The sequence below is a fragment of the Sebastes umbrosus genome, chromosome 3 (assembly GCF_015220745.1).
Source record: "Sebastes umbrosus isolate fSebUmb1 chromosome 3, fSebUmb1.pri, whole genome shotgun sequence".
In the NCBI taxonomy this organism is placed as follows: Eukaryota; Metazoa; Chordata; class Actinopteri; order Perciformes; family Sebastidae; genus Sebastes; species Sebastes umbrosus.
This window is the reverse complement of record NC_051271.1, coordinates 37,712,843-37,739,969: the sequence shown is the minus strand read 5'-3', so window position 1 is coordinate 37,739,969 and position 27,127 is coordinate 37,712,843. Positions and strand designations below refer to the sequence as shown.

General features: G+C 43.1%; 1 protein-coding gene across 2 annotated transcripts in view; it reads right to left on the bottom strand.

Annotated features, from left to right (window-relative positions):
* neurl1aa (neuralized E3 ubiquitin protein ligase 1Aa) overlaps positions 1–27,127 on the bottom strand; it is a 103,961-nt gene that overhangs the window by 15,397 nt on the left and 61,437 nt on the right. For both annotated transcript variants that reach the window (XM_037764133.1, XM_037764134.1), the window contains exons 3-4: positions 26,232–26,553; positions 4,712–5,440 (exon numbers count right to left, since the gene is read on the bottom strand). In XM_037764133.1, the coding sequence (XP_037620061.1) occupies positions 4,712–5,440; positions 26,232–26,553 (1,051 nt within the window). The remainder of the gene's footprint in view (positions 1–4,711; positions 5,441–26,231; positions 26,554–27,127) is intronic.

Here is a 27,127-nt window from a genome sequence, read left to right as displayed (position 1 = left end):
GACTGCTTTATCTTGCCGTCCTGAAAGCAGAAGCCCACTGGGAGAGCCGAGCTTTCAAGTTTAACATCCCTCACTCCAAGTGGAAGGCATAGCTCCAATTCAGCTTCACTGAAAGCTAAATTGCTCTCAAGTCAACATAAAGCGATAGATCAAGACCTGCTAGAGCGAGATAAGAGACGCTTCCTAATTCAAAGCAGCTAGGAAGCGAAGATGATTCACACCTCGGTGGGAATTCCAAGATCTGCTCTGATAAGGAGATGTGCCTGCGACCGGTTTCATTGTTCTGCTATTCCTGTTTTGTTGTGCTGCCAAGGCTCTCTGGTTTCAGTAACGATGGGTAGAAATGTATACAGGAAAAAAAAAAAACAGTGTTCTGATATGCACAGTTGCAAAGCCAAAATGTAATTTAACAGTAAACTAGGTGATCTCTCTGTGTGATAACACAGTATCTAGCAAAAGGGCTTACTCTGCCATCAGGACATTTAGCTTTTTTTTGCAGTTGAAAAGAAGGTATACGTTTGCTCCTTTGAGGATAAAGAAGAGATCGAAACACATCAAAAGCTTGATTTCTGATTGTAGAGATGCCACCCCCATATTAAGAATAGATGAGGTGGTTTGGCACCGGAAAACTTTAAAAGGGGATGTTGATGAACCAGGTCGATAAACAGGAGTAGTGCAAAAAAAGTGCCATTTATTAACAATTTCAATAAAGCTTAAAGGTCCCATATTGTAAAAAGTAATATTTTCATGGCTTTTATATTATAAAGCAGGTTTAAGTTCTATATAAATACTGTGAAAGTATTTAAACGCTTAATCCACAGAGAAATAAATACAGCCCGTATTCAGAAACTGAGCTTTGAAACAAGCCGTCAGGATTTCTGTCTATTTGTGATGTCACAAATATACAATATTTAGACCATTACACGGTTTTAAATGTAAACATTCTAAATGTGTCCCAGTTTATTTCCTGTTGCAGTGTATGTGAATGACATCAGCTAACAGGAAGTAAACATGGACCCAAGCTGTTGCCTAGCAACGCAATTATGTTGCAATTCCATTGAAATGTACTAAAACGGAGCGTTTCAGACAGAGGGTGAATACAGGTATTGTTTCTGTATATTGAGCATTTCAATACTTTCACAGTATTTATGTAGCACTAAAACCTGCTTTAATATAAATATATGAAAATCTTACTTTTTACAATATGGGACCTTTAATGTCGGGAGTGGAAAGAGAGAAAGGCAACCTTTTCACAACAATGGATCACATGACTACTTGTATAGTATGTGAAGGGAACGTTTATGATCAACTGTGATTACCTGACTTTAAATGCTCATTATTAACATAATCCAACTGCTTAAAGCTACACTAATCAATTTTTCCCCCCCAGTTTTTAAAGTTGCAGTGTGTAAGATTTGGCGGCATGTAGCGGTGAGGTTGCAGATTGCAACCAATTGAAACTTCTCCCGTGTGCCAAGTGTGTAGGAGAACTACGTTGGCCGAAGCAAAAAATGTGAATGGCCTCGAGCCAGTGTTTGGTTTGTCCGTTCTTAATAGAGTGCTACAGGAATGAGTCCTAATACCCGGAAATTAATTAGCATTTTAGCACTTCTGGTTCCCGGTTTTCCAATTTTTTTTAATGGTTTTTAGTTAGATGCCTGAAATAAGGTCTGTGGTCAACACAAGCTTAAGAAATTTTAACGTTTTGTTCTACGACATAAAATACATCAATAAATATCCCACTTGTGAATTTTGCCTTTACATGTCTTAAAAAAGGTGGTTGCTAACAAGAGGCTAAATGAGACTACTAAACGTCATCACGTCGTCTCGTCCGCCTTTACAGCCTTGTTGTGTACACTCGCTGTCATGCGACCGTTGAGTTTGTTTATAGCTTAACGTTAGCTTTTTATTTCTGCCGATTGCATTTACTTTTCAAAATTCATAAAAGTGGTGTTCTTGGTGGTATCTTGCTGAATAAAACATGTAATTATCATAAACGTTTGTTTGCCGCGGAGCTTATTTTCTGCAATAATCCAAAACCCAATGGAAAAATCCCATTGGCTTTTTTTTCAAGGTAACCAGGGCGATGCTGACTTCCTGGTTGGCCTACAAAAATACGTCATCCCTGGAGCACTCTATTATTAAGTTGGTACACAGACATGGGTGTCCCGTCCTGTGCTATAAACCCATCATAAAGTAACTCAATGCAACCTCTGTACGTTAGCTGTTAGCTCCGTTATTCAGCCAAGCAGGACTGTGCTGCCCACCGATTGCTAACAGCTAACATTACTAGCTCTCCTCCTGCCGATTTCAACACGTATTTGTTGTTCACAACGTCACATTATCAGGGATTGTCCCCGGGATGCCGTTAGTCTTGAGCCTTGAAACTGCAGCTTCCTCTATTGCAGGAACACAATATTGGAGGTACCTGCGATACTGTAGAAAAACAAGTACCGGCACGTTTTCATTTTTTTGGTTCTCGTGATATCCCTACCCTAGACTTTAAAATCCTTTCACATTATGTTTCAAGACTTTTGACAAGAGACAGGTTTAAGCCTCATCTTCACTGTCTCTCTCTCTCTCTTGCATGTCTAGTCAAAGCTAAGGTTGTTCCTCTCTAACCTCTTTTAACCTCCGCTTCCTTTTCCGCTGCTGTCACTGAAGAATCGCAGGATATATTTATAGATGCCTCTTCCTCCACAGACCAACACTTGTGACACCTTTGAAAGGTCGGTGCTGTTTTGTGCCTTTTTAAGAGCTGCATTAACAGAAGACAGCATCCACTGCTGCACGCTGCACTTTACATTATACAGCTGGAAAAGATGTCGTTACTGTCAACTCTTTGCTATCAGTGGGTGAATATGTACAATAATAACTTGTTGATTTTACACAAATTGACATATGCATACGAGACGTGTCAATTTGTGTGACGGTGTCGTTTAAGTAGGATTTCGCCGACTTCCTTTGGGACCAAATGCCAATCAGAATGGTATTCATAAAGATAGCATGTTGCAGAGCTTGTCTTCCCAGCTGCCTGCACCTCGTGGGAAGGCAATATGTTTGGCAGAGCGAAATTAAGTGTCACGGCACACCACTGACAGGCAAAGTGTCCACCCGCTGAGACATCTTGTTGTCCCTGCTGTGTGCAGGTCACAGCCCTCCCTCCCGCAGCCTCTCTCTCCACCTCTGTTAGCTCGCTTCCTGTTTTTCATCTTCCCAGGTCGTGACAGAGCATCCACTTTTCTCGCTAATCCTATCGATGTGTGTCGATGCTTCCTGTCTCCAGACACCTGCTGTAAATATTGTGACAAAAGTAACAAAGAGCTCTCCCCCAAAACCCCCCTGGTGCTGGCCATGACCGTGGCTGTAACTTCCAAACGGGGAGACGTTGTTTGCCTCAATTGGCATACTGTCAGAGCGATCAACACTTAGCACAAATAGGTTTCAACCCCAGGGAGGGAGTGAATTAAGCACAGAGCTCAGAGGTCTCACCAGTGGTGAGAACCAGCCAAATGAAGATCAATATCCTGATCTGTAAGTTCCTGACCCGGGACACATTGCTGGGCTGAGAGGATGGTTACTTCCACCATAAATTACTCTTTCAAGTGGGATTATTCACAAGATAAAGCATGCAGCCAGAGAACAAAAAAAGGACCTCATTACTCCCTTTAGGACACTTACAGGAGGTAGATAAAATAATGTTAACACAAGTTTTCAGTGTACTTAATCTGTATCACATATTTGTAGTTGTTTGAGTCTTCCAACTGACAACACTTTTTTTTTGTCATCTTGGTCTCTGTTTGCTATCTTATGTTGCTTGGAAACTTACAATTAACACTTTACGTCAACGCCCATTTAGCATTTATAAGCATTATAAGCATATTTTTGTGGGTTGGGTGGTGCAGACGGGTCGGCTGGATGAGGGTATTAAAAAACGCTGACCCGCATTACAGAGTGTTGCAAAGTCCAAAAGTGTAAATGTATTGAAAAAAAATATAGATGTAATAATTTTCAAAATTCATGACATGTTTTTATCTAACGAAATATTTTATTTCAATTCATATTTGTTGGCGTTTAGCCTTTCAAAAACAGCATTTTCACTGCAGTAAAAAAAAAAACGGTTTGCTCTCCTGCTTACTGCCCACAAAGGGAGGATGCACCCTTTATTAACTGGGCGGGTCCAGAAGCAAATAACCACAATAACACAAAATCAATTTTTTTTAGGATGATGACATCATAAAATATGGCGATAGACATTCGAAGCTCCATTCGAAAACCTCAATAGAAGCTTCAAATGTAAAAAAAAAAATAAAAAAAGGAATTTGATCACAAAAAAAAGACATTCGGTACAGCACTACCTTAAACCTAGTTTGGCCTTTCTGTACTGCAATTTTTGTTACTTATTATTCTAATCATATACTGTATCTGCAATAACCAATATACAGTATTAGCCTGGCCGAAACAGAAGCTATTGGTTGGTTGTATTATGTAGGATCCAGTATTTCTTTTTACCTATATAAGGGACTAAATGTCAGGATATCTCAGCCTCTTGATTTGGACCATTCCTTTCAGTCTCCCACAAGTCACCAACTATATGGAAGTGCAATATAAATCACATGAGTACCCTGGCAAGTCCTCTTTCAAACGCGTTTCATATTATTTTTGTCTAACCCCCTAGTATCTTATGTGACTTCATGTGGTGCTTACTTACCCAGAATCCTCAGCTGAGTCACAGCCCCATGGAGACCAAAGAACATCCAGAGTGGGCGGGAGTTGTCTACACACACTTGCATGCCCACATTGGTGCCGTTGTGGCTGAGGATGACCTCCCCTTCCTGGTTGACCAAGAATCCCAGGATGTCGCTGCTTTGGAGAGGCGTCGGCACCCGACACACCGCCCAAAACTCCTTCCTGTCCACCAGAGCCTCTGGATTGTAGGGCAAGTCGCTGGGGCGCAGCACTGCTGGGTCGCAGGACGTCACGCCGTAGGACAACGAGCCCGAGCGAGACGGGCTGGACTTTGTGACTTTGATGAAGACGGTCTCTCCGGTGCGCAAGGGCCGATTGGTGAAGACGAGGGTGCGTTCATCTCGCGCGTGCTCGGATCGCGCCACCGTCTGCTCGTCCAGCGTCTTGATGTGGGCGCCGCGCAGCTGGTGGAAGTGGAGGTCGCTCTCCAGGGCGGATGGCAGCAGGGAGGACTGCTGGGAGTTGAGGGAGTTCTGGGGTATGGGGCAGGTGGAGGACGAGGAGGCCGAGGCCAGGTGGAGGGTGTGGCGGTGGGAGTGGTTGTGGCCGTTGCGTCCGTCCTCCTGCTGCAGGTTGAGGTCACACAGGCTGACGGACAGACGGGAGTCGTCGGCTTCGCGCCGGAGAGAGGAGGAGCGCACTGTGGTGAAGGAGCGTGGGCGTAGGCAGTCGGGAGGAACAATCTCACTGTCTGGAGAGAGAAGAGAGGAAGTGGGATTGAGACGGAGAGAGAGAACGGCGGTTAATAGCGGTCTTACTGTGTTCTGCTTTGATTAGCAATTTGCTCGAGGCCTGTGGTGGTGAAGTTTGCAGTCAGCTGAATCCCAATTGTGAGCATACAGTTCTAAGAAGAGCTGAATCTGCAGCAAGTCTGACAACAAGATAATGATAAAATAGAGGGAGCAATTTAACTTCAGTTGAATGCAATGTAGGGTAGCTCTAATTACTCAGTGCTGCCGAAAATGAGAGTGTCAGGAAGTGTGTTTAAAGATAAAGAAATTAAAGTAGTCGGTCGCTCCTGCATCTACACAGAGCTGAATCATCTACAGTACTTCTAGACGAGAAAATGCTGTATGGTGTCAACTAGCTAAGAACAAATTACTTTCCTGAAACAAAATGTAATACATGTGCGTGTTTGTGTGTGTGTGAGCGCACGGGTGTGTGTTGGTTGCATTCCTTGCAATCCATAGTACGCTATCACTCTACAGTGAGCCATTAATATCAGCCAACGCATGTCTCTAATAGCAAGAGTAGGGATCACATGCACACAAATACACGCACAAATGACTCTGATAAGCTGCCCTCAGGTTGCTTACAGTCTAAATAACACCTCTCTCCCCCCCTCCCTCTGGGCCTGGTGGCAGCGGTAAAATTAGCCTGCCGTCCTGAGAGAGACCTCGCTTACTCTGAGTTTGGGTGGGTGGGAGTGGGCCGTCTGGGTTTGTGTGGGATGTATGCACATGTGTATTTGTAGGACTGACAGACAGACAGAGAAGAAAGAGACGATGACCTCTTCTCCCCCCCAGACAGGAGGTTTTGAAGATACTGAGAGACCCTCCTCAGTCAAAGCAAGAGGTGGGGCAGAGCAATTGAGACAAATAAGGGGAGACTGGGAGGGGGGGTTGGAGGATGAAAGACAGCAACCAGCCGCTGACTGTCTCTGCAGAGTCTCTCGAGGCCTGGTCAGCTCTGGGCCCCTCTATCTGACCAGGACCTGAGAGCCTGACTCCAGATAAAGTTCTCAGTCTCAAATACCAGAGTTGTGTTCTTACATCAGACCGGCACATATGGGTGCTTCGCAAAAAGTAAAGGCCGCGCCCCGTTTTGGGGGTAAAGAAAACCGAAGATCCCACAGACTTCGATGCAATCTGACCTGTGTTTGGATTGCAATTTTGACAAGTTCGTATGTATTTAATCTAAAACCTTTGTTTTATACACATGTCTAATAATTATTTTGCGATCTTGCCTGAACCTGAGCGTTCGCAATACCTTAATGATTGAAGGTTGATCTCCGCCATGTCCCTTTAGTCTTCCCCCGTCCAACACAGTGGACGGATATTGTTTATTCAGACATCGATCTGATTGAATCAGGTTAGACAGTGTTGTCTGTAAATAACCAACGTGTAAATAACCAACTGTTTGATCAATAGGCTGAGATTTAGTTGGAGACGATAGTCTGATGCTGCTTTAACGTTAATGTATGACTGTATTACTGCAGCAGCCTCCCACTCAAGCTAACGTTAGCTAGCCATGCTAGTCACTGTCACCGGCATCATTTAGCCATTTTCCACACTGTGACAGTGAATATTCAGTGCCTCAAATCTCAGTGTGAAAGCCTTGGTTAGTTTTAACTTGATTTTGTTGCTAATTAATTACAGCAAGTGGTAAACACTAGAAAAACCTAAGGTATTCATTGGTACCAACCATGTCATACTAGCTTGTTGGGAAGGGGGCTGAGTAAGCTGGCGAGAAAAAACTGTCATGGCCATTTTCAAAGGTGTCCCTTGACCTCTGACTTCAAGATATGTGAATGAAAATGGGTTTTTTGGTTACCCACGAGTCTCCCCTTTACAGACATGCCCACTTTATGACTTTATGATCACATGTAGTTTTTGAATGCAGTATAAATGTGTTATTTTCGCCTATTCTAAAATTGTTTATTTTAATATTTCTGCATACTGGGGTCCCTAAACAGTCTTGGAATTACATAAATGTGGTACCACTGTAAAGCTGAGACTCTTGTGGATCCAATGAGCCCAACTGTTTTCATGTGTGATGATGTTAGTCCCCATAGGAGACATTTCATTTTATTGTGTCAATTTTTTCTTAAACTTGACCTCATTGTATAAAATGACCTGTGGTGACCTCTAGGATAATCACAGCCTCATGAAACTTTACAGCCCCAAACTAGAGACCTTGAGCATTCAGAGGATGGATGGCTTTCCCAGGTAGATTGACAATACGGGGGTTTCTGAGCAGTTTACAGTCTCGGTGTCTTAATGTGGTATTTTTTCGAGTGGTAATGAATGATTAAATTTAGCACCAAATCTGTGTCACAAATAGTATCAAACCCAAAATTGCTGCAACAACTTATGAGGCAAAAGTGAGCATGGAAATGGCAATCACAAACTTACATCATAATGTTCTTAGCCCCTTTACACTTTCACAATAATTCATTTATTCATTTTTATTTCTTATTGATGACTAGAAGAACTTGACAAACAGTGCTGAGCTGCATCTCAAATTAATCTTCAGGTTCCCAGCTTTCAGATGATGTACACCACTTCTATGTGACATCTACTGCTGACCTGCTATCTCCCCCTAAAGACCCCCTTTCTGCCCCTAAAAAAAAGACAAAAACTGGTCTATTGTGGGTCTCAGAGGTTAATGCATGGATAACAAAAACAAAAAAATCAAAATGAAATAAAACATAAGCAACGGCACCAGAAAAATATCTGATTCTTTGATGAAAAACTCAACGCTACAAGCTTGCGAAGAGACTCCCAAGGTGCGTTTCAGCACAGTATCCAATCATCGAGCTTAAAAGATTCTGTTACATTTGGATTCCGGATCACTTTTGGATGAGTTACACATTTCAATTTCAGTATTCATTTTAAATACCCAGCCGTAATCATTCCAGAATGATCCAACCCAACAACTTTGAAGTTAACGTAAGAGTATACGTCCTTTAACCGACAAAGACAGAGGCTGACATCGAGTGTCATGCTACGAAAGTGTTAAACCGAACTGGAGATGACAGAGATCTCCTCTGCGTTTGATCCCCTATCCAGTGACGTGTCTGATTTTCTGCATCATCACTGACATGCTGTCTGATGAGCCCCGTGTATACACTGTAAAGCTGAGACGGTATCGCTGCTCCCTCAAAGTCATGTCAGCCCCTCAATTAATGCTAGCTCCTAACCCAGAGCACGACGCTCTGTGATTCATGTTTAATGGGACTAAGGCCTTGTAATTGTGCTAATTGATTTTTCAGAGAGACATAAAATGGAGAGGACAGTGCCTTTGGCGCACAGGGGCAGCTCCCAGAGACTGCTAATCAACCATTAAACACCTCTCTGCTCAGAGTGTGCAGCAGTTAACTGTGCGTCCCAGAGGCTAGCTGGAGATGACTAGCATGCCCGCTCAGATTTCGTCTACTATCAATCCCCTGATGGACTCTCGGCTTCAACGAGAAGCCGCGGAAGAACTAAGAGGACGGTGCTGTGGGAATGAACAGAGCCGGACGACGTATGGCTGTTAAAGTTGTAATTGAACAGCTCAATCTGCTATTTCCCTGACTTTATGCCATTTCTTCAGACAGAGAGCCATTCGCTGAAGGGAGGCCTTTAATGAAGTAGAGAAGCCTTAATTTGGCTCGGGCTCTCTGATGATTAGGGAAGGCCTCTCCTTTTGGCTATAGACAGAGGAGCCGGCGTACTAACCGCTCAACCACAAATCCGTTGCCGAGCCCTCGGCGGCCCACTTCGCTCCGAGTTATTGGGGGATTTGAGTGACATCAATTGTATGTGTGTGCGTCTTCCAGAACCGGCCATTTCTCTGCCGCTCATCACTCTATCCTAAATTGGATTACGATGGGACAGACTTTGTTGCGAGACCTCCGGGACACACGGGAGGACTGGAGCTGCTGAGAGGATGATGACATGTCTCAGGGGGGGATAACAACGAGATGGGAGAGAGAACAGAGAGGAGAGGTAAAGCCAGGGAGGGGAGGGGAAGTGCTGCCTGTGACAATGCCGGATTTATGTTAAAAAGGAGTCGGCCGAGCTCCGGCTTCCAAACAGGCGCGAATCATCTCGCTCTCTCTGTGCGTGTCACTCCGACTCTAACTCAAACGCAGAGTGTGTGAACACAAACTCGTACACACAGTAAATTGATTCCTTTAAAAAAAAAAAAAAAAACTCTTTTATCAGCTGTTTTCAAAAAAAGCTTCTCCGAGGGTTTATGTTCCTTTTTAAAATCCTCTCCCTTTTTCCTCTTCCTTGCTCACTTTTCAAAGAGTAGTCATTTCAAACCCACATTGGCTTGTGCGCCGTGTATTCTTCTTTTTTTGCTTCTTTATTCATCAAAGGCTGGTGAGATGGAGGCGCTGTATGCGCTCCTAATGCTTGTTGTTATAGCGTGGAGGGGCAGAAAGAGGAAGAAAAAGGACTGGAGAACATTTACCGTGCATTCGAAAAAAAGCGTGTGTGTGTGTGCGCTCATGTGTGTATCCGTATCCGTTTGTGACCTCACCAGCTGCTGCCCGCTAACCATGTTGCACCTGCGTTTTTTAGCTGATACAATCCCTTTGTCCTATTGGTCCCTTTCAAAACCACCACTCACAGATGCTCTCTCCCATTGGCTGAGGCCAGAATTTTGCACTTTGAAAGCAGCATTACACTGTGTGTGTGTGTGTGTGTGTGTGTGTGTGTGTGTGTGTGTGTGTTCACTTCTCTGTCATGTAGGAGGACATTGTAATGGGGCCATGGAAGATGCAGCTGCTGACACTGGAAGCCTGGAGGGGATGGGGAAGAGGGGGAAGGGGGAGAAGTGGGTGGGGGGGATTCATCACCTGACTCTACACTTTTGATTGAATTCCAAACCAAATGTAGCACCTGTTGGGCCGAACCATTCGTTAATGTATGCAGGGGAGCGTGAGAGTTATGGGTCATCTCATTCATTGGACTTTTTAAAAACTGAAACCCATTTGGATTGATTGCCTCTTATTCTCCCTCCTTGGAGCATTTTTAATTAGAAAAAATGAAGCACCTGTTGGGCTAATCCATCGCAAATACACGGAGCAGGGGTGGGGGTGGGGAGGAGAGAATGGCAGTGTGTCTATTTTGGCCCGGCGCTGGGCATTTGGCTCACACCGTAAATGTTTTTGATTAGGGAATAGCCGCAAAGCAGGTTAGCTAATGCTGTGCATGGGGAGGTGGATAGAGGCAGAGGCTGGCTTAGTGGCTTTGCTGGCCTGAGCAGACGGAACGTGCGAGAGGTTTGAGCCAGTGTAGAGTGTAGAGGTGGGGTGTGGGCGGTGGGGGAGGGGGGGAGATTTACTCCGTCTCGCACACAATCTATCTCACAGGGCTTATCTTTATCCATAGTCTCTGGAGGGGTTTCATCTGATGTCGGTAAAGGTGAAAAGAGAGAGATCCGGAACTAGAAAGAGAAAATGAAAAAGGGAGAGGAAGAGGAAGAGGAGAGGTTGCCGTGAAAGACGAGGGACAGAAGGTGTAAAGGGAACTGTTCGGCTCAGCTAAGAAGGCAAGAGGGTAGAGATGGATATCCAGGGAGATTGTTGCTATGAACAGGAGACAGCACGAGGTCTTTGAGGGAGGAAGAGGCAGCGTACAGCTCAGTGACCCCAACCCGGGATTAAGAAACGTAAACTGACCGACCAAGCGAGTGAGACACCAAGATATAAAACAGCTAAGAGAGAGGGGGAGTGGGGGGGGGAGTAGAAAAGAGAGATGGAGTCACAGGGGTCTTTGTGCTAGATGTTTGGGATGTTCTTTATTCCCTGGCGTCGGCCCAATCCCCAGCCCCTGATGATCGGGCTGGGCAGCTTTGAACCCGGGGCTTTTGGAAAGAGCAGCAGGCTCCCGGGGCGACACATGGCCATAACAAAAGAGCCAGGCAAAATGCCCGGTAAGTCACAAAAGCCCTGTCCCTTAGGTCATCGGGCAGAATTCAGCATGTGCCGCCCCTTCTCTGCCAATCAGCAATGCCAGGGCCTCAGTGCTAATAACCTCCATCACATGGTTCTTACATTAAAGCTGTTTTAGTCCTGTGCTCGAGCAGGCTGATATGAGGTTAATTATTTATTACTGGGAGAAGGCTGACACCCTCAACACATGCATGTCCACCCCTCTGCTATCATTCATATTTATAGAAAACTGGTTCAACACTTAAAGCTGCACTAATTCACATTTTTATATTAACAACGGATCCAGTGACTATGGGAGAAGCCGATGCTCGCAGTGACAAACACACACACCCAACTCTGCATTTCCCCCTCAGCTCGCGGAGCATTTTAGCGTCTTTCTGTTCATTGTTTTGGTTTTAAGAAATCACAAGTTTACTGTTTCGGTTCAGTCTCACCAACGGTCTCATCGACCTTGAATACAGCAGCACCAGGCAGCTGTTTTTCAGAGATAAAGATCCGATAAATCAACCCCAAACATTTTTTGTAGTTTCTGCAAACCAGGGATACGTTGAATATCGACGTTTCTTAACCAAAAATATATTTCATAAATACAAATGATATCAGCCTCGCATCGCGCTTGCAGAAACAACTGGTTAGGTTTAGGCAACAAAACATGTTAAGGTTAAGGTGAGAAAAGAAATCATGGTTTGTGTTAATCATAATCGTAACAACGAGGGCTGTCAATCGATTCAAATATTTAATTAATCGCAAATTAATCGCACATTGTTTCTCTGTTCAACCGTAAGGGGAGATTTGTCAAGTATCTAATACTGGAAAATATGCTTGCTTGCTTATATTTATTATTGGAAATCAATTAACAACACAAAACAATGATAAATATTGTCCATAAACCCTCACAGGTACTGCATTTAGCATAAAAAAATATGCTCCAATCATTACATGGCAAACTGCAGCCCAACAGGCAACAACAGCTGTCAGTGTGTCAGTGTGCTGACTTGACTATGACTTGCCCCAAACTGCATGTGATTATCATAAAGTGGGGATGTACCAATGGTACCAATCACTGTAGCTTTAAAACTTGAGCCCGCTTCAACCAAAAAACACAAGTTGCGTTAATCATAGTAATTGCTGGCGAACGAATTTGCGTTAACGTGTTATTATGGCGTTTTCTTTGACAGGCCTTGTAACAACGTATCTAGTGTGAATATATAATCCTCAGCAGACTTTCTTCCGTGATGTTATGTAACAAGCCTAACGACGTTACATAATAAGTATAAAGTCAACAATGACTTTTGGTTTCACTCGGGACACTAACAGCGGCCTCCTGGGTCAAAGTCCTGTGTTTGACCCATCCATCCATCCACCCAACCCCCTCCCCCTCCCGTGAACTTACATGGACTATAATTAAATGTATTTGTGATACACCAAATACAAATGTAGTCCAGGAGGACATTAACAATGCAGTTTCGTTGTATAGGAAAGTAAAGCCAGGCTGCACAGCCATAATGAAATCCAATGCTGCATGAAACCCCGGGCAGAAACAAGCCAAGAGTTGAGAAACATTATCTGGTTTCGGGCTGCAACTAACGATTATTTTCATTATAAATTAATGTGATGACTCATTTATTGATTTGTTTATGAAATGTTAAAAAACTAGTGAAACTATTATGGCACTCGGAGAGCGCAGACCTCCGTCAAGGTGCCCGAGTACGATTGCCCCCCTTCTCCGTTTAGCTTGCCCCATCATCCACCTATATTAGTGTTTATGTTGAGATCAGCTGTACGTAGCGGAGCATTGTAAAACACTTCATTCAAACTGAACAGAAACAAAGTAAAACTCACTTAAACCGTCGTCGTTACTCTTTCCAACAATCATCAAGTGTGCTTTGGTCCAACTCAACTGTAATTTCACAGAGTTTAATGTGAAAAAAACACTGACTCTACAGTCGTCCCCCCCCCTCCCTCCACCGCCGTACTCTCTCTGTCCCTCTGTAGGCAGAAGGAAAGAGGCAGGGTGACGCGTCATGAACGCGTCATCAGTTACACTGCGCATGTCTTCAAGCTTGTGGTGTTAATGCACGGGCTGAGCGGAGTTATTGACAAAAATACCCTAAACCGGATTATAATCCTGATCGCCACCAAAATCTAATGGATTGTCCATTGTGTCACACCCCACCCCTCCAAAAACTTTCATTAAAATCCATCACGGACTTTTGGAGTAATCCTCCAAACGGACAAACCAACAAACAAACAAACCAACAAACCAACGCCGGTGAAGACATAACCTCCTTCCTAGGCCTTCGGCCTTGGTGGAGGTAAAAATGGCAGGATCCCTGGCGATGTCTTCAATTAGCTTATTTTGTCTGACTAACAATCTAAAAATTGTCACATCTGAGAAGCTGGAACCAGAGGATATTTGGCATTTTGTTTGAAAAAAATGACCGAAAGGATTCATTGATTGTCAAAATAGCTGCAATTGTTGCAACTCTATTCTAAAAATATCTTTATGTAGAACAGAAGTGAGCGCGAGCAAAATGTCCGTAATAATCAGGACGTCAAAGCTGAACCAGGGTGTCGACCTGTAAACTGGGATGGCTGTTTACAACAGACGATTTGGGTAATCATGTTACTGTTCAGCCTCGTTTTCTCTTCCAAACACGTTTGGCTAACCTCGGGGTCTGTTTAATACCTGGAACTGGAACGCTATCGTCTGCCTGCTCAGTAGGAGGATAATCACAGCATGACTAACATGGCTGCCTTATATTTGAATCATGTATGTGATCAGGCATGCTGACGCTCATCCACTTGATTGAACTGTGTCATACAGGAACACTCATACACCACGTGACTCCTGTTGTCACTCTGCCTCACTCAGTCTATAAGCGTATAAGCAGTAAATATGGCGTTGTTTCTCCACCGCTGCTGCTTCAGAGGCCGAGCAGTTTCCAACGGCTGGATCTTCACTGAACATCACACTTTGAACTAAAACAACTTCTTTTGAGCACGGGGGGAAAGACGCACAGAGTTGAGTGAAAAACAGGAAACTCCACATAAATCTTTGACAGGTTACCTTGAGGTTACCCCCATTAAAAAGTTATCCGCTGAATATTCTCACTACTGATAAAGTTCAAAATGGAATTATTTTCCTAATGTCTTCTGATGTGTTTCTTTGGAGAGGACTTTAGTGAACCGGAGTATCCAGCCAAGGTACAGTCATTTAAAATTCGAAATGCCAAATCATACAAATGCAGTTTATTGTTCTTGGCCTTTTGAGCTCTCTGAACAACATGCACCATAAAATACACGTAGCAAACCGAAGCCAAGAAACACAACGTTGCTAAATTTGCTTCGCTTGATGCCGAGAGGTCTTTACAACACTAAGATACGTTTCCTAAATGAGTACGGAGGAGTCAAGATTTACACCATCTTGTATGTTTTTGTTGGAGGGTTCTGAGTGAAGCATCAAGTGCTGCTATTAACTGGGAGGCTGAGTCCTGCCAAGTCAAACACCACTGCCAGTCAAGTGCGCGCAATAATCAAATCATCATTTCACTGAAAGTAATGGGTTTCTCCCAGAAGTATGGGGACCCTGGTCTGTCTCTCTCTGGGCTGGATAACCCCTAACAGATTTCTGTCATTCCACATGACTTCATGTCAGTGTGGTCCGAGCAGAGGAGCCGTAGTAGAGTACGGAGAGAGCCAAAAGCCAAAAGTGCAAAAGGAGAAGTATTTCAGAAGTTATTTCCTTTTTCTAAATCGTCTTTTATTTCAAACATTCTCTGTATTGTATCCCGAGAAAAACCTGCTTTTTCTATTCAGTAACATTTAAACAGTGTTTGTTTCTCTGAACACTGTGGGACTTTCATAATTAGGGTTGGGTTTAACATTTCTCTCATCTCGTCCCCCTGCTAAGTTCTTCTAATTGTCATTAGATATTCAGTAAGTTTTTCATGCTAATTAGTCTCGGTGTTGCCGTGGGCTAATGAAAACAGTTTCAAATGACGTGGGAAGGGAAAAGCAAACCAAATTATACCACTGATGAAGGTTGTGCTAATTCACTCACGCACACTCCTGTTCTCTCTCTCTCACTCACTTCTATCATAAAGCAAAGGCTAACATCACATTTACATGTCGGCCAACACCAGACCGACCGGTTTAACAACTCGGTTTAACCTGGGGATTTTAAGTCCCTGGAACTACTTTTCAAGGAACTAAAAGGTTCCTTCAGCCCTCTGTTGTCTGCATTTCCACCGTGGTGTAAAGAACTGTGAAGATTAGACAAATTAGTCCGCTGACGTATGAAAAGGCAACAAGACATGACTGTTTCATCTAAAAAACACGCTCGAAAAAAAACGTAACAGCCGTAAAACAATCAAAAATTAAATTTTCTTTCTCTCATTGACAGCACCGTCGCACTCTCTTCTACCGTTCTTCCGGCACGATCTCTCTTTTTCTTTCTGTCTTCTTTTTATAATGAGTCAGGAAGCCTACAGCAGAACCTAACTTTACTTTTAATGTTATTAAACAGAGAGAAATGTTCTCCCCTCGTCCTGAAATGGTCCTTAATCGATACCAGAGTGCTTCCTTGTTTTATGAATGAAGTGGTACACGAGTTGAAGCAGCGGTGCTGTTTGTGTGTTTCAACAATCAGCCGAGGTCATCCCTGCAAACTCCACCCCAAAAGTTCCGGTACTTTCAGAAAGCACTACCCCTCGACCAGGGTCTTTTTTTGGGGGTGAAAAAGCCCCATAAAATGTCCCAGGAACTTAATCCAGACCCTGGTCCCTGTGGTCGAAGCGCTATAGACCCATTTTTGTCTGTTTTAGAGGGGTACAGGGGGTCTTTAGGAGGAGATAGCAGGTCAACAGTAGATGTCACATAGAAGTAGTGTACACCATCTGAAAGCTGAGAACCTGAAGATTAATTTGAGATCAGAACTGTGTTTTGGTTAGGTGCCTATTCAAAGTTGAACGTTTAGAGTGTATAAGGGCTAAGAACATTATAACAGAAGTACATGATGGTCATTCCCATGCTCTATTATGTCTCATCAGTTGCCGCAATTTTTGGGTTGATACCATTTGTTACACAGATTTGGTGCTAAATTTAACTATTTTTTACCACTTGAGAACTGATAAAAATGATCAATAATCTCTCCAAAATACCACATTAAGACACCAAGACCTTGAGGAACACCATAGAAAAAGCCATGCTGTGATTTGGGATCACAAACTCTCTTTGACTCATTTTGGAGATTTCTGCAAGAATTGCATTTTTTTCAGCGCTTGGATGGCGAGCACTTCTGTTGTGTAAACTGCTCAGAAATCCCCTTATTGTCAATCTAGCTAGGAAAACCATCCATCCTCTGAATGCTCTAGGTCTCTAGTTTGATCCATCCATCCTCTGAATGCTCTAGGTCTGTAGTTTGATCCATCTATCCTCTGAATGCTCTAGGTCTCTAGTTTGATCCATCCATCCTCTGAATGCTCTAGGTCTCTAGTTTGATCCATCAATCCTCTGAATGCTCTAGGTCTCTAGTTTGTGGTTGTAAAGTTTCACGAGGCTGTGATTATCCTAGAGGTCACCACAGGTCATTTTATACAGTGAGGTCAAGTTTCAAAAAGTGGACAATGAAATGTCTCCTATGGGGACTAACATCATCACACATGAATACAGTTGGACTCATTAGATCGACAAGAGTCTCAGCTTTACAGTGATACCCAATTTATGTAATTCCAAGACTGTTTAGGGACCCCAGTATGCAGAAATATTCGAATAAACAATTTTAGAATAGGCGAAAATAAAACATTTATACTGCATGCAAAAAACTGCATGTGTTTATCATAAAGTGGGCGTGTCTGTAAAAGAAATACTCATAGAACTCATTTCCCCTTTGAAAATTGCCATGCCAGTTTTCCCTCACCAAACTGTGGAGCGTTACTTAGCCTCCTTCCCGACAAGCTAGCATGACATGGTTGGTACCAGTGGATTCCTCAGGTTTTCTAGTTTCACATGATTACCAGTATATCTGCTATCAAACTGAGCCTGCTACAGCCTCTGAAGGAGTAACAACGTCGACTGAGGACGCCGGCGTCCTGGGGGAGTTTAAGAGGTTAATCCAAACTTCATATGTCATTAATAAGTTAATACAATAATGCTCCACAGCAGGTTTTGATCGAGTTGCTAGTCATGCATAATAATGTAGTCTGAGAGGGTTTGTACAGTAAAGGGACTGTTGGAGCTCCATGTATATAATACTATTTGAAATTCCATATCTGTACTACGTTCAGCGCTAAATGCTGCTCGACAAAGCCTGCGTTTTATTTTGACACCGAGACAAATTGTGCTTGATCCCCATTCCCCCCACACCTGTAAAAACCAGTAAAGGGAAACCTCTGAGCACGAGTAGGTGTCGAAGCACGCTCTTCAAACAAAACCAGCTGAGAAACACAAGGAGAGGGATGTCATTTCTATCAGAGATGGCATCCCTTCACTTGAGCCTCGCCAATGCTGACATGTTGTGAAAGGTTCAAACGGGACGTCAGACCCCGCCCGGCGAGCCGACTGCGCTGCCAGAGATAAGCTAGCTCTTCTGACACGTCTTGTGAAAGACGTAAACAAAGAGTCGGGGGGGGCCTGCCGCGCCTCCATCCATCAAGCCTTCACACATTGTTTTACTCTCGCTGAAGCGCTGCGGCTTTCCAGGATTAGTTTTCCTTTTCACCTATAGCCCACATCTGTCATCTTTACACAACTGCTACAATCAATGTCCTGCAAAATGAGGAGATCATGTTGTCATATATACATACAGAGAGATATATTGAAGAAAGAGCACACAGCTTTGAGTGAAACCGGCAACATATTTTCTGGTCGATTCGATAAACATGTTCTAAAATTTCCCTCAGTGCTCTGCAAATCGTGAGTGACAGCAAACACGTTGCTGTTGCTTCCTGATGGTGCAAGTCAGTGTAATTCAATCCATCACCTGGGGACAATCTCTCATAACATCACAGACGTCAGAAGCTCTTCAGTGTTTCCACCACACGCTGGAAATGCAGTTTTTCCTGATGACTACAGAGATAGCCTCTCTTCCAGGACTCAAGTCTTTTGTACGAACTAAATTAACTTCTTTGCTTCTTTGAGGTGACAGCTAGATTGGCAAACCCCTTCTCTGAATCAGCCTGTTTGAAAAGGTGTTAGCAACCTCAAGGCTTTGCAATCAGACTTCATTCTCTCGTCCTTCAGGGAAGTCCCACACAGGGCCCCCTCTTGATTAAAGCTCCACTGTGACTGACTCATACAATCTTGAGTCCTGCTGGCTTCACAACAGCTGGAATTACTCAGTAACAGCCCTCCTTTCCCGATGTCAAGTAAAAAGCTCTGCCGTGTGCATGATGTGTGTGTGTGTGTGTGTGTGTGTGTGTGTGTGTGTACATACGGGAGTGACAGCTAACCTTATAGGAACCGGGATATTGGGTATATATTAAACAACCTTTTCTGGCTTGTTGGATTTCAAGACTATGGGGACAGCTTCAGTCTGCACCAAAGATTATTCTGCCAAAACCGCCGCAATATTGTATTTGCCCAGTTCAAGGCCAGTGCAGTCAATCACCTGCTATACCTCAGGCATCTAAGAAGCAGAGACGTCACCGCATCTGACACCTTTTTCTTTGTGGCAGAAGTATAAAAACGTGGATGTGTTCAAGTGTTAGGTCTGGGATGACACGCCTATCTCCCGAATCGATACTATCACGATACTTGGGGTGCCGATTTGATATGTATTTTGTATACATAAGTATTGCGATTCTAAAAGTATTGCAATTTTTGTTAACTTATTTATCACTAGACTATGGGAACAAAATCACATCCTTCTAGTGCTTTTTACATTGGAAAATATCTAAATTGATACAGTAAAAAAAAAAACTTTCAGCATGTATGTAGTAAGAGATGTCCTGAAGTCAAATATATCAGTCATTGTCAGGAATTATTTATTAAATTTTTTTTCCAGCAACCCAAAAATCAAAGAATAAAGACATTTCCCTCACAAATTAGTGGTATTTTCTTTTTAATTTATAAGGGACGTGTAATGTTTTATACTTCTGGTGAATATAATCCAATCAATCTTATTTCTATATATGTATTTTGTATAAACAGTTCCCTTTGTTAACACCTTATTTTGAAAACCAGACGTAGCCACACGAGTATGCTTCCGCTAACTTCGCCAAGTCCGTCTCTAGCTCTCCCAGCTCTGTTCTCTTTATACATCCATGGTCAGCTCTACGATAAAACCGCGATACGGAAACGTTTCCTGTCCTTGATAGAGTTAGCATGCAGCTTTAGCCGTGATGTCTTTACTGGATGTGTAGTGTTTACCACTTTGGATTGAAAATGTGAGGGTGCAGGTCGTATCCACACTGACCCTCCGCCGTTTTCTACTTTGTCGTTTCGGCTCACTGTGGTTTGTTTTGGTTGACGGATACGGAACAGATATGACGTCAAGTTACTCAGACTACAACAATAAAACTTCCTTCTACCTCCGCATAGACTCAAATGAAGCAAATATATCGATTCTGGCATTCAAAAATCGTTTCCAAATTGTAATTAAAGAAATCGCGATACATAGGTGATTTTTGTTCCCCACCCCTATCAAGTACGCTCGCCTACATTTGTGTATGCAGTCACTGTGAATACACTGTTTGAGCTTCATTAGCAGGTTGGATGGTAGGAGGGGAAACTCATAAATTGCTGTCATCATGCTCACGGGGGTGTGAAACCACAAAATCATCCCTGCCCCCCTCACCCCCTTGTTCCTGTCACGTACTGCATGATGAATCCTTTGGGGTGGATTATCACGTGATACGGCTCCTATTTCAATCTTTCTACATCAAAGCAGTTCCTAATGTCGCCCGGGGGTCATTCTTCGCTCTTCTGCTCCTGCTCTGACCTCAGAGCAGCACGGGGACGCTGAACAGATGATACATCTCAAGATACAAAGGCACATGCAAAGCGTTGCTCTGAACACGCGCTAAGACATTAAAAAATGAATGCAGCTATATAATCAATGTTTTCATATTAACAATTGTAGCGCCGCCAGCCCCCTGTAAAGGGCAGATGAGGTGGTTTGGCACCGGGGGAACTTTAAAGGGGAGATATCGTGCTCATTTCCAGGTTCATCCTTGTATTTATGGTTTCTACTAGAACATGTTTGACATGCTTTCATGTTCAAAAAACATTATTTTTTTCATCCTGTCTGTCTGAATATACTGTAACTGTATTCACCTTCTGTCTGAAACGCTCCGTTTTAGCTCCTGTCTCTCTAAGACCCCCCCCCTCCTTGTGAGAAAAATATGGTGCACCTTAACAAAGGTAGTTCTCCAGCTGTGGGCGGTATATTCTAATCAGCCTGCATGTGACATAGGAAGGGGAGCCGTGCATTGTTGAATCACATGTTTTCTGATCCAAGGAGCCCACAATAAACTGACTGGGTCGTCTTATTTCACAGTTTGTGGGTTGGTAGGTACTCCAGATACCCAGATGTACGTGCATTATGATATTTTCCCTTTAACGAGGGATGTTGAAGAACTGGGTTGATAAGCTGAGTAGTGATGAAACAAAGGGCCGAAAAATGTTAAAATATCTAATTCAACAATCTTCTTATCTTGTTGGTTTCTTATTCTGTCGATAAGAAGATACAACAAGGTTGATATTATTCATCATTACAACAAATTATTAGTTCTGCATTTTTATAAAAAAAATATAGATGCATTTCTAGGGGATTCAGTGAGCCTGTGGTGGTATCGACGTTTCTATATCTATAAGTGCAACAGCCACCGCTACATATTTCTTGTAGTCAATAGTTCTCTTCATTTTGAATTACGTGTGTGTTTTAAGATCGTGATGTCGCTCGAGGATGAGTACAGGGCGCGATTTCACCATGGATGTATTAAAAGAACTGGATACAGCGCTGGAGGCGGGGCCCCGTTCATTCCTATGAGAGTTGTTCATTGGCGCATGAACCCTAAATGGCTCGACTTACGTCTGGAATAGTACCCGGATCTTGGCGGAGTAGCGTTCGAGATGATTGGCGGAGTAGCGTCCGCTCGGTCACATGACTTGGTCAGGGGGTCTCAACGTCACGCCGTCGTCACGGCTTGGCGCTCCGGCCTCGGTCTGGGTCTCACTAACATGAACGGAGGAAGGGAAATAACTCTGGATTCAGCTATTGGTGCGTTTTACAACTTTAAAAACTTAATTTTTAAAATAAGGACTATTAGAGTGTTCGTACTGGGAAGTTGATTCACCTCAAAAAAATGATCCGCTGAGTTACAGACGTCTCTTTCCCAATGTAAGTTTATGGGAAAAAGTCTTTTTGGGCCCGATGCATCACGTGACGGACACGGAGGTCACTACGAAAGTCAGGATTGACAACCGGTGCTCTTCCTGGGGGCTTGGGTTTCACACAGGCCTTATTTATTTTTTGCCTTTTTGTTTTTAAATTTTCATTCATTTCAAGCTTCATATTCATTTTGTTTTTGGTAAAGGACAAAAAAGGGATGAAATCAATTTCCTGTGGGTTGTTGTAAGTGCAGGAGTTGGCAGAATAGCAACCTGTGACAAGACCTGCCTTCCACTCGTTTAACCATCAGTCATAATAAAGCAAAGCACCCAGCAGCGTGTGCATGAAAAAAACCTCCACCCATTAAATACTGACAGTGAGCTGACAAAACACAGGAGCCGTTAACTAAAAAGGGCAATATAATGCAACAGCTGGAAGGAGAAGCATGTCAAGTGATATGAAGACAGGTAGATTTGAATAGGCAGTGGAAGCTGCATGTCTAGTGGGGACACTAGAGACACTACCAGAGCCCCCTCCCCACCCCCCCCGCTAACTTACATTATGAAAGGCCGACATACACGAGCTGTACAAAATGTCTTTGAGCGAGAAACTTAATCCACCATAGAATTTTAATTCAATCTTTATGTAGCGAGGATTATAGTATTTCCAAGGAGGCACAATGAATAATCTCACTTGCCCCTGAAAAAATGGAGAGAATATAAATGGTATCGATCCTACAGGGGAAATTTTGGCAAAGAATAGAGGTGGGGGGGAAGAAAGGGTTTGAAGATAGAATGTCAACAGTTGTAACAAAACCTTTTTTCAACAGCAGTTAAAGCTTGATTTGTTCTGATTTAGGTATTGGAAGATTTATAAAAAAGTAATACAGGAAATACTGCATTTTTATCACTTCTATTGCTTATGTGTTGCCTGCCAAGCTACTGGTTTAATTGAGAATCCGAGGCTGGAAAAACAACAACAACAGCCCCCTTCAAATGTCAGATGAAATAAGGAGCGAAAGCGAGGGAGAAGGCCTCAGATGTGGAAGCCCAAGGGCTTATCGGAGGATAGGGGAAAGGTTCACGGAGCGTTGCGCACAGAAACGTGATGCGCAGAGCGGACACAATTGGCCATTCGGCGTCACAAAAGGGGGCCGCGTCTAGTCTGGATGATGTATTTCTATGTCGACCTTCGGTATAGCGGTTCCACCCCTCTGAACAGGGGGCCTGTTCGGAGGGGCAGATGTCAGTCAGTTGGCCCCCTGAGGAACATGAAGGCAGCCCTGCGTATGGCCTGACTGTAAAAAAAGACAGTAGAAATGACTTAATAGGGCTAAGGAGAAGCCCGGTTTTGGTGCTTGGAGCATTGTTTCAAAGGAGGGTCAGACATCTCTCAGAAAGATGCATTATAGAGACTTCAATCACAGCGAACCTCGGGGTGGTATCAGCTCAACTGCTGGGCCTCTGCTTATTTACCATTTTCTACGTGTCCCATTATCTGAGATCTGTCCACAAACAGTCCATTTATTAGGACAGACTTACATACAGAAACAAGACTTTGAGTTAGAAACCATAAGTGCCACTTAGTGTCATCAGGTGGAAAGACAGGCAGAGAGGGGAAAGCAAAGAATACTCATGACGCTAACCATCCCCCCCCCCACCACCACCCTGGAGAACCAATCAACACAGTACACCCAATTACAATCAAATGTTCTATCTGTGGGACATGTGACCCCCTGGTCTATTTTCACGACAGCAGAGGGAATGACAGCACCAGGGAAAAGAAATATGTGCATACATTCTCTCACATCAAAGCCTGGGCCATACTATCCTGGGCTATGCATGTTGAGCTACCCAGCATACCTTGGTTAATGCACAGCAGACATCCCCTTGCTGCCTTTAGGGCCAAATATTGGTCAGATATAGATAGCCTTTGTTCGTTGTTATTCCATCGCTTCATGGAAGGCTTTACTGTACACAAAAAAAACAGGAAGTGTAACCTCTAGGAAGGACCTGTTTACGGTAAACAGGACGCAATAAAAACCTACTTTGTCATCTGCAGGAATGAAACGTCATGGCTTTCGAAGAAAGAAACTGTGATGACAGTGACAAAGAAAAATTATCACAATCGACGATGCTTCGACAAGACTTTTTTTAAAAAATTGTCCTTGTCATAAGCAGAACACTTAAAGGACCAGTGTGTAACAGTTAGGGGTATCTATTCGCAGAAATGGAATACAATATTGATGAGTATCTTTTCTTTAGTGTACAATCACCTGACGATAAAAAACGTTGTGTTTTCGTTAGGGCTGTCAAACGATTAAAATATTTAATCGCAAATTAATCGCACATTTTTTATCTGTTCAAAATGTACCTTAAAGGGAGATTTGTCAAGTATTTAATACTCTTATCAACATGGGAGTGGGCAAATATGCTGCTTTATGCAAATATATGTAGTTATTAATTGAAATAAATTAATAACACAAAACAATGACAAATATTGTCCAGAAACCCTCACAGGTACTGCATGTAGCATAAAGAATATGCTCAAATCATAACATGGCAAACTGCAGCCCAACAGGCAAAAACAGCTGTCAGTGTTATTATTATTATAATAAAATTATTATTATTATATAATAATAATAACAATAATTATACTTTTTGCCACGATAATCGTGTTGAGAAAAATTGATTTCGTGACAGCCCTATTCCAAATACATTCACTTTGAAGTTTTCAGATCATACGACACTATTGTCTTTGTTCGGCACTGAAGATGATCCGAGTGTTCATCAGTATCATACGGACAGATTAGTGGAGTGGATCACTAATTATTAATCCAAAGAAGACACGAGAAATTATTTTTGGTCTCCCGGTGAACTCTTATCCTCCACTTGTTACTGTCCATAGTAACACACAGATTGAACCAGTTTCCTCTGCTTTATCTTGGAGTGCACATATATAGATTATATCTGTGACCAGACACAACAAAACATTTACTTTCTCATGAGACTGAGGTCATTTGGAGCAAACAAACAGATCCTAGTTGTTTCTCTATGTTCATCTTAAAGCGAGACTGGCTCCACTGCTGCGGATTTGCTTAAAGATTGTGGGCCAAACACTTGAGTCAAGTTTTCAAATTATGTTGTCCCTGACTGGTAATATTACATCATGGTAAATTAAATTGCATTTATATAGCGCATTACACTACATGTCAGCATTCATCCCTTCACACACATTCATACACTGATGGCAGAGGCTGTCATACAAGGTGCCAACCTGCCCATCAGTATCTAATCTAAATACTCATTCACACACCGACGGCAAAGCCTTCACTGTCGACTTCCGATTGGTGGACGACCCGCACTACCTTTGAGCCACAGCCGTCATATGTTTGTATATGGTTCTGTTATTTGGTTAAATGTCCTGATAGTAAAGTGAAATCAAATCAAATAACACAATATCGGGGCAAGCTAGACGAGCTGAACCCATCATGTTAACGTTGTAATTTACCTTCGCCCAATAGTAATTTTTCCTGAGCCGGCTTTGAACGAGTCATAACAATAACTCAATGGCACCTCCGTAAACGTTCGTATCTCCGGTATTTAGCCAGTCAGGACTGTGCTGCCCACCGACTGCTAACAGCTAACGTTACTAACTCTCCTCCTGCTCATTTCAACACAAATTTGCTGTTCACAGTGTCGCTTTATCAGGGAAAAAATAGGGTGCATCCCTCAGGTTCAGTAGCGCTGCGCTGTTGTTGTTAACTGTGGGAAAGCATCAATACAGAGGAATCGATAGTCAGAGATTCCTCCGTGTACCACTGGAGAGAGTACGCGTACCACCAGTGGTATGTGTACCATAGTTTAAGAACCACTGTTCTAAGGAAACTCAAAAGGTTAAATGCAATGGCGCATTATCCCGTGGACGATCGCGAGTCATTTCACTTTGATGGTCGACCATATCTATTTCGACGGATGAATTTGCAGCGCTTATCAACATTGTCGTCCTGCAGTCTATGTTTCACCTCCCCAAAAATCAACTGGAAGAAAAGGCAGAGACCGGCTGGACCAAACAGTCAGCTACTACAACATGTAAGATTCTATGTGAAGGGTTACAATATGTGTGACCCACCAGCAATAAACACTAGCATCTGGTTTTATATACTGGACCCAGTATGATCCAAAATTACCATGGTATCTGAGATAAAAAGTCACAATTGTGTTGGATATTACCACAATCGCTTGCACAATTGGAGTCTCTATCGTCCAATGGTAGCGTTGAAAACTGCATGTACACATATATTATATGTCCTATTATGTACTATTCTGGTAAACCCATTTCCATTTCAATTTATATTAATCAGTTAATTAAATTACCACAAACTGATTTATTTTTAGGGCCCCCGAGGGTCTGAGTTCCCGAGGCAGTTGCCCGCTTTGTCTGGTTTGCAATTCAGCTCTGCATTTCATGTCATCTTACCTAGCAGCTGCACTCCGCGGGTCAGGCCGTAAACATCAATGAGGGCCCAGAGGGGCTCGGCTGTGCGGACTCCACTGAAGAACAGCATGGGACTGGACTCGTTAATGCGGTAGAAGACTCTGCCCTTCTTGTCGACCCAAAAGGCGATAACGTTGCCCTCGTTGGCGAACTCTTCGGGCAGGGCCTTGGCCCAGAAGCCGCTCTGGGACACCAGGTCGGGGCAGGCGTACTTGGGCAGGTTGTCTGGGTTTATCCTGGAGGGGTCTTTGGCGGTGAAGCCCAGACGTAGAGCCCCGCTCCAGCAACACTGCTTTTTAGTAATCTGGGGAAAAGAGAGCCGAATGTGGCTTTACTGGTATTATTTGGAAAATATTTGATTATTTCCTAGAAATGTGAGATAAGTGTTGCAGACTGCCATTTGACATGAAGCTGTAAATCACCCCCAACTCTCAAATACTAGATAATATTTGACTCTACATGGCTTCAATTCCAATAGAGCACTACAGTGACCGCCCACTTTTTGAACGGCTCCAGTTCTGGAAGTGAAATTCCCGTTCATTCCCTCCATTGACGTTTCAGAAAATACTTATATAAAGAGTTTTAAGCATGGAACCAAGTAGGGCTGACACGAATGCTTCGAAGCTTTGACCGTTGCCATGGTAATCAACCTCCATATCAGTATTCGAATGCTTTGTTTCTTTTGTTTTTTTATATATATATATATATATATATATATATATATATATATACAGGTATGTTATAATAATGTATAAATCTCCAAATAGCCCATGAAATAAGCAATAATCCCACAATTAATATTCAACATGAATTATTATTAGTTATTCTCAGACGGGTATATAACGGGGGAGATGGAGACAGACAGACAGAAGAACATG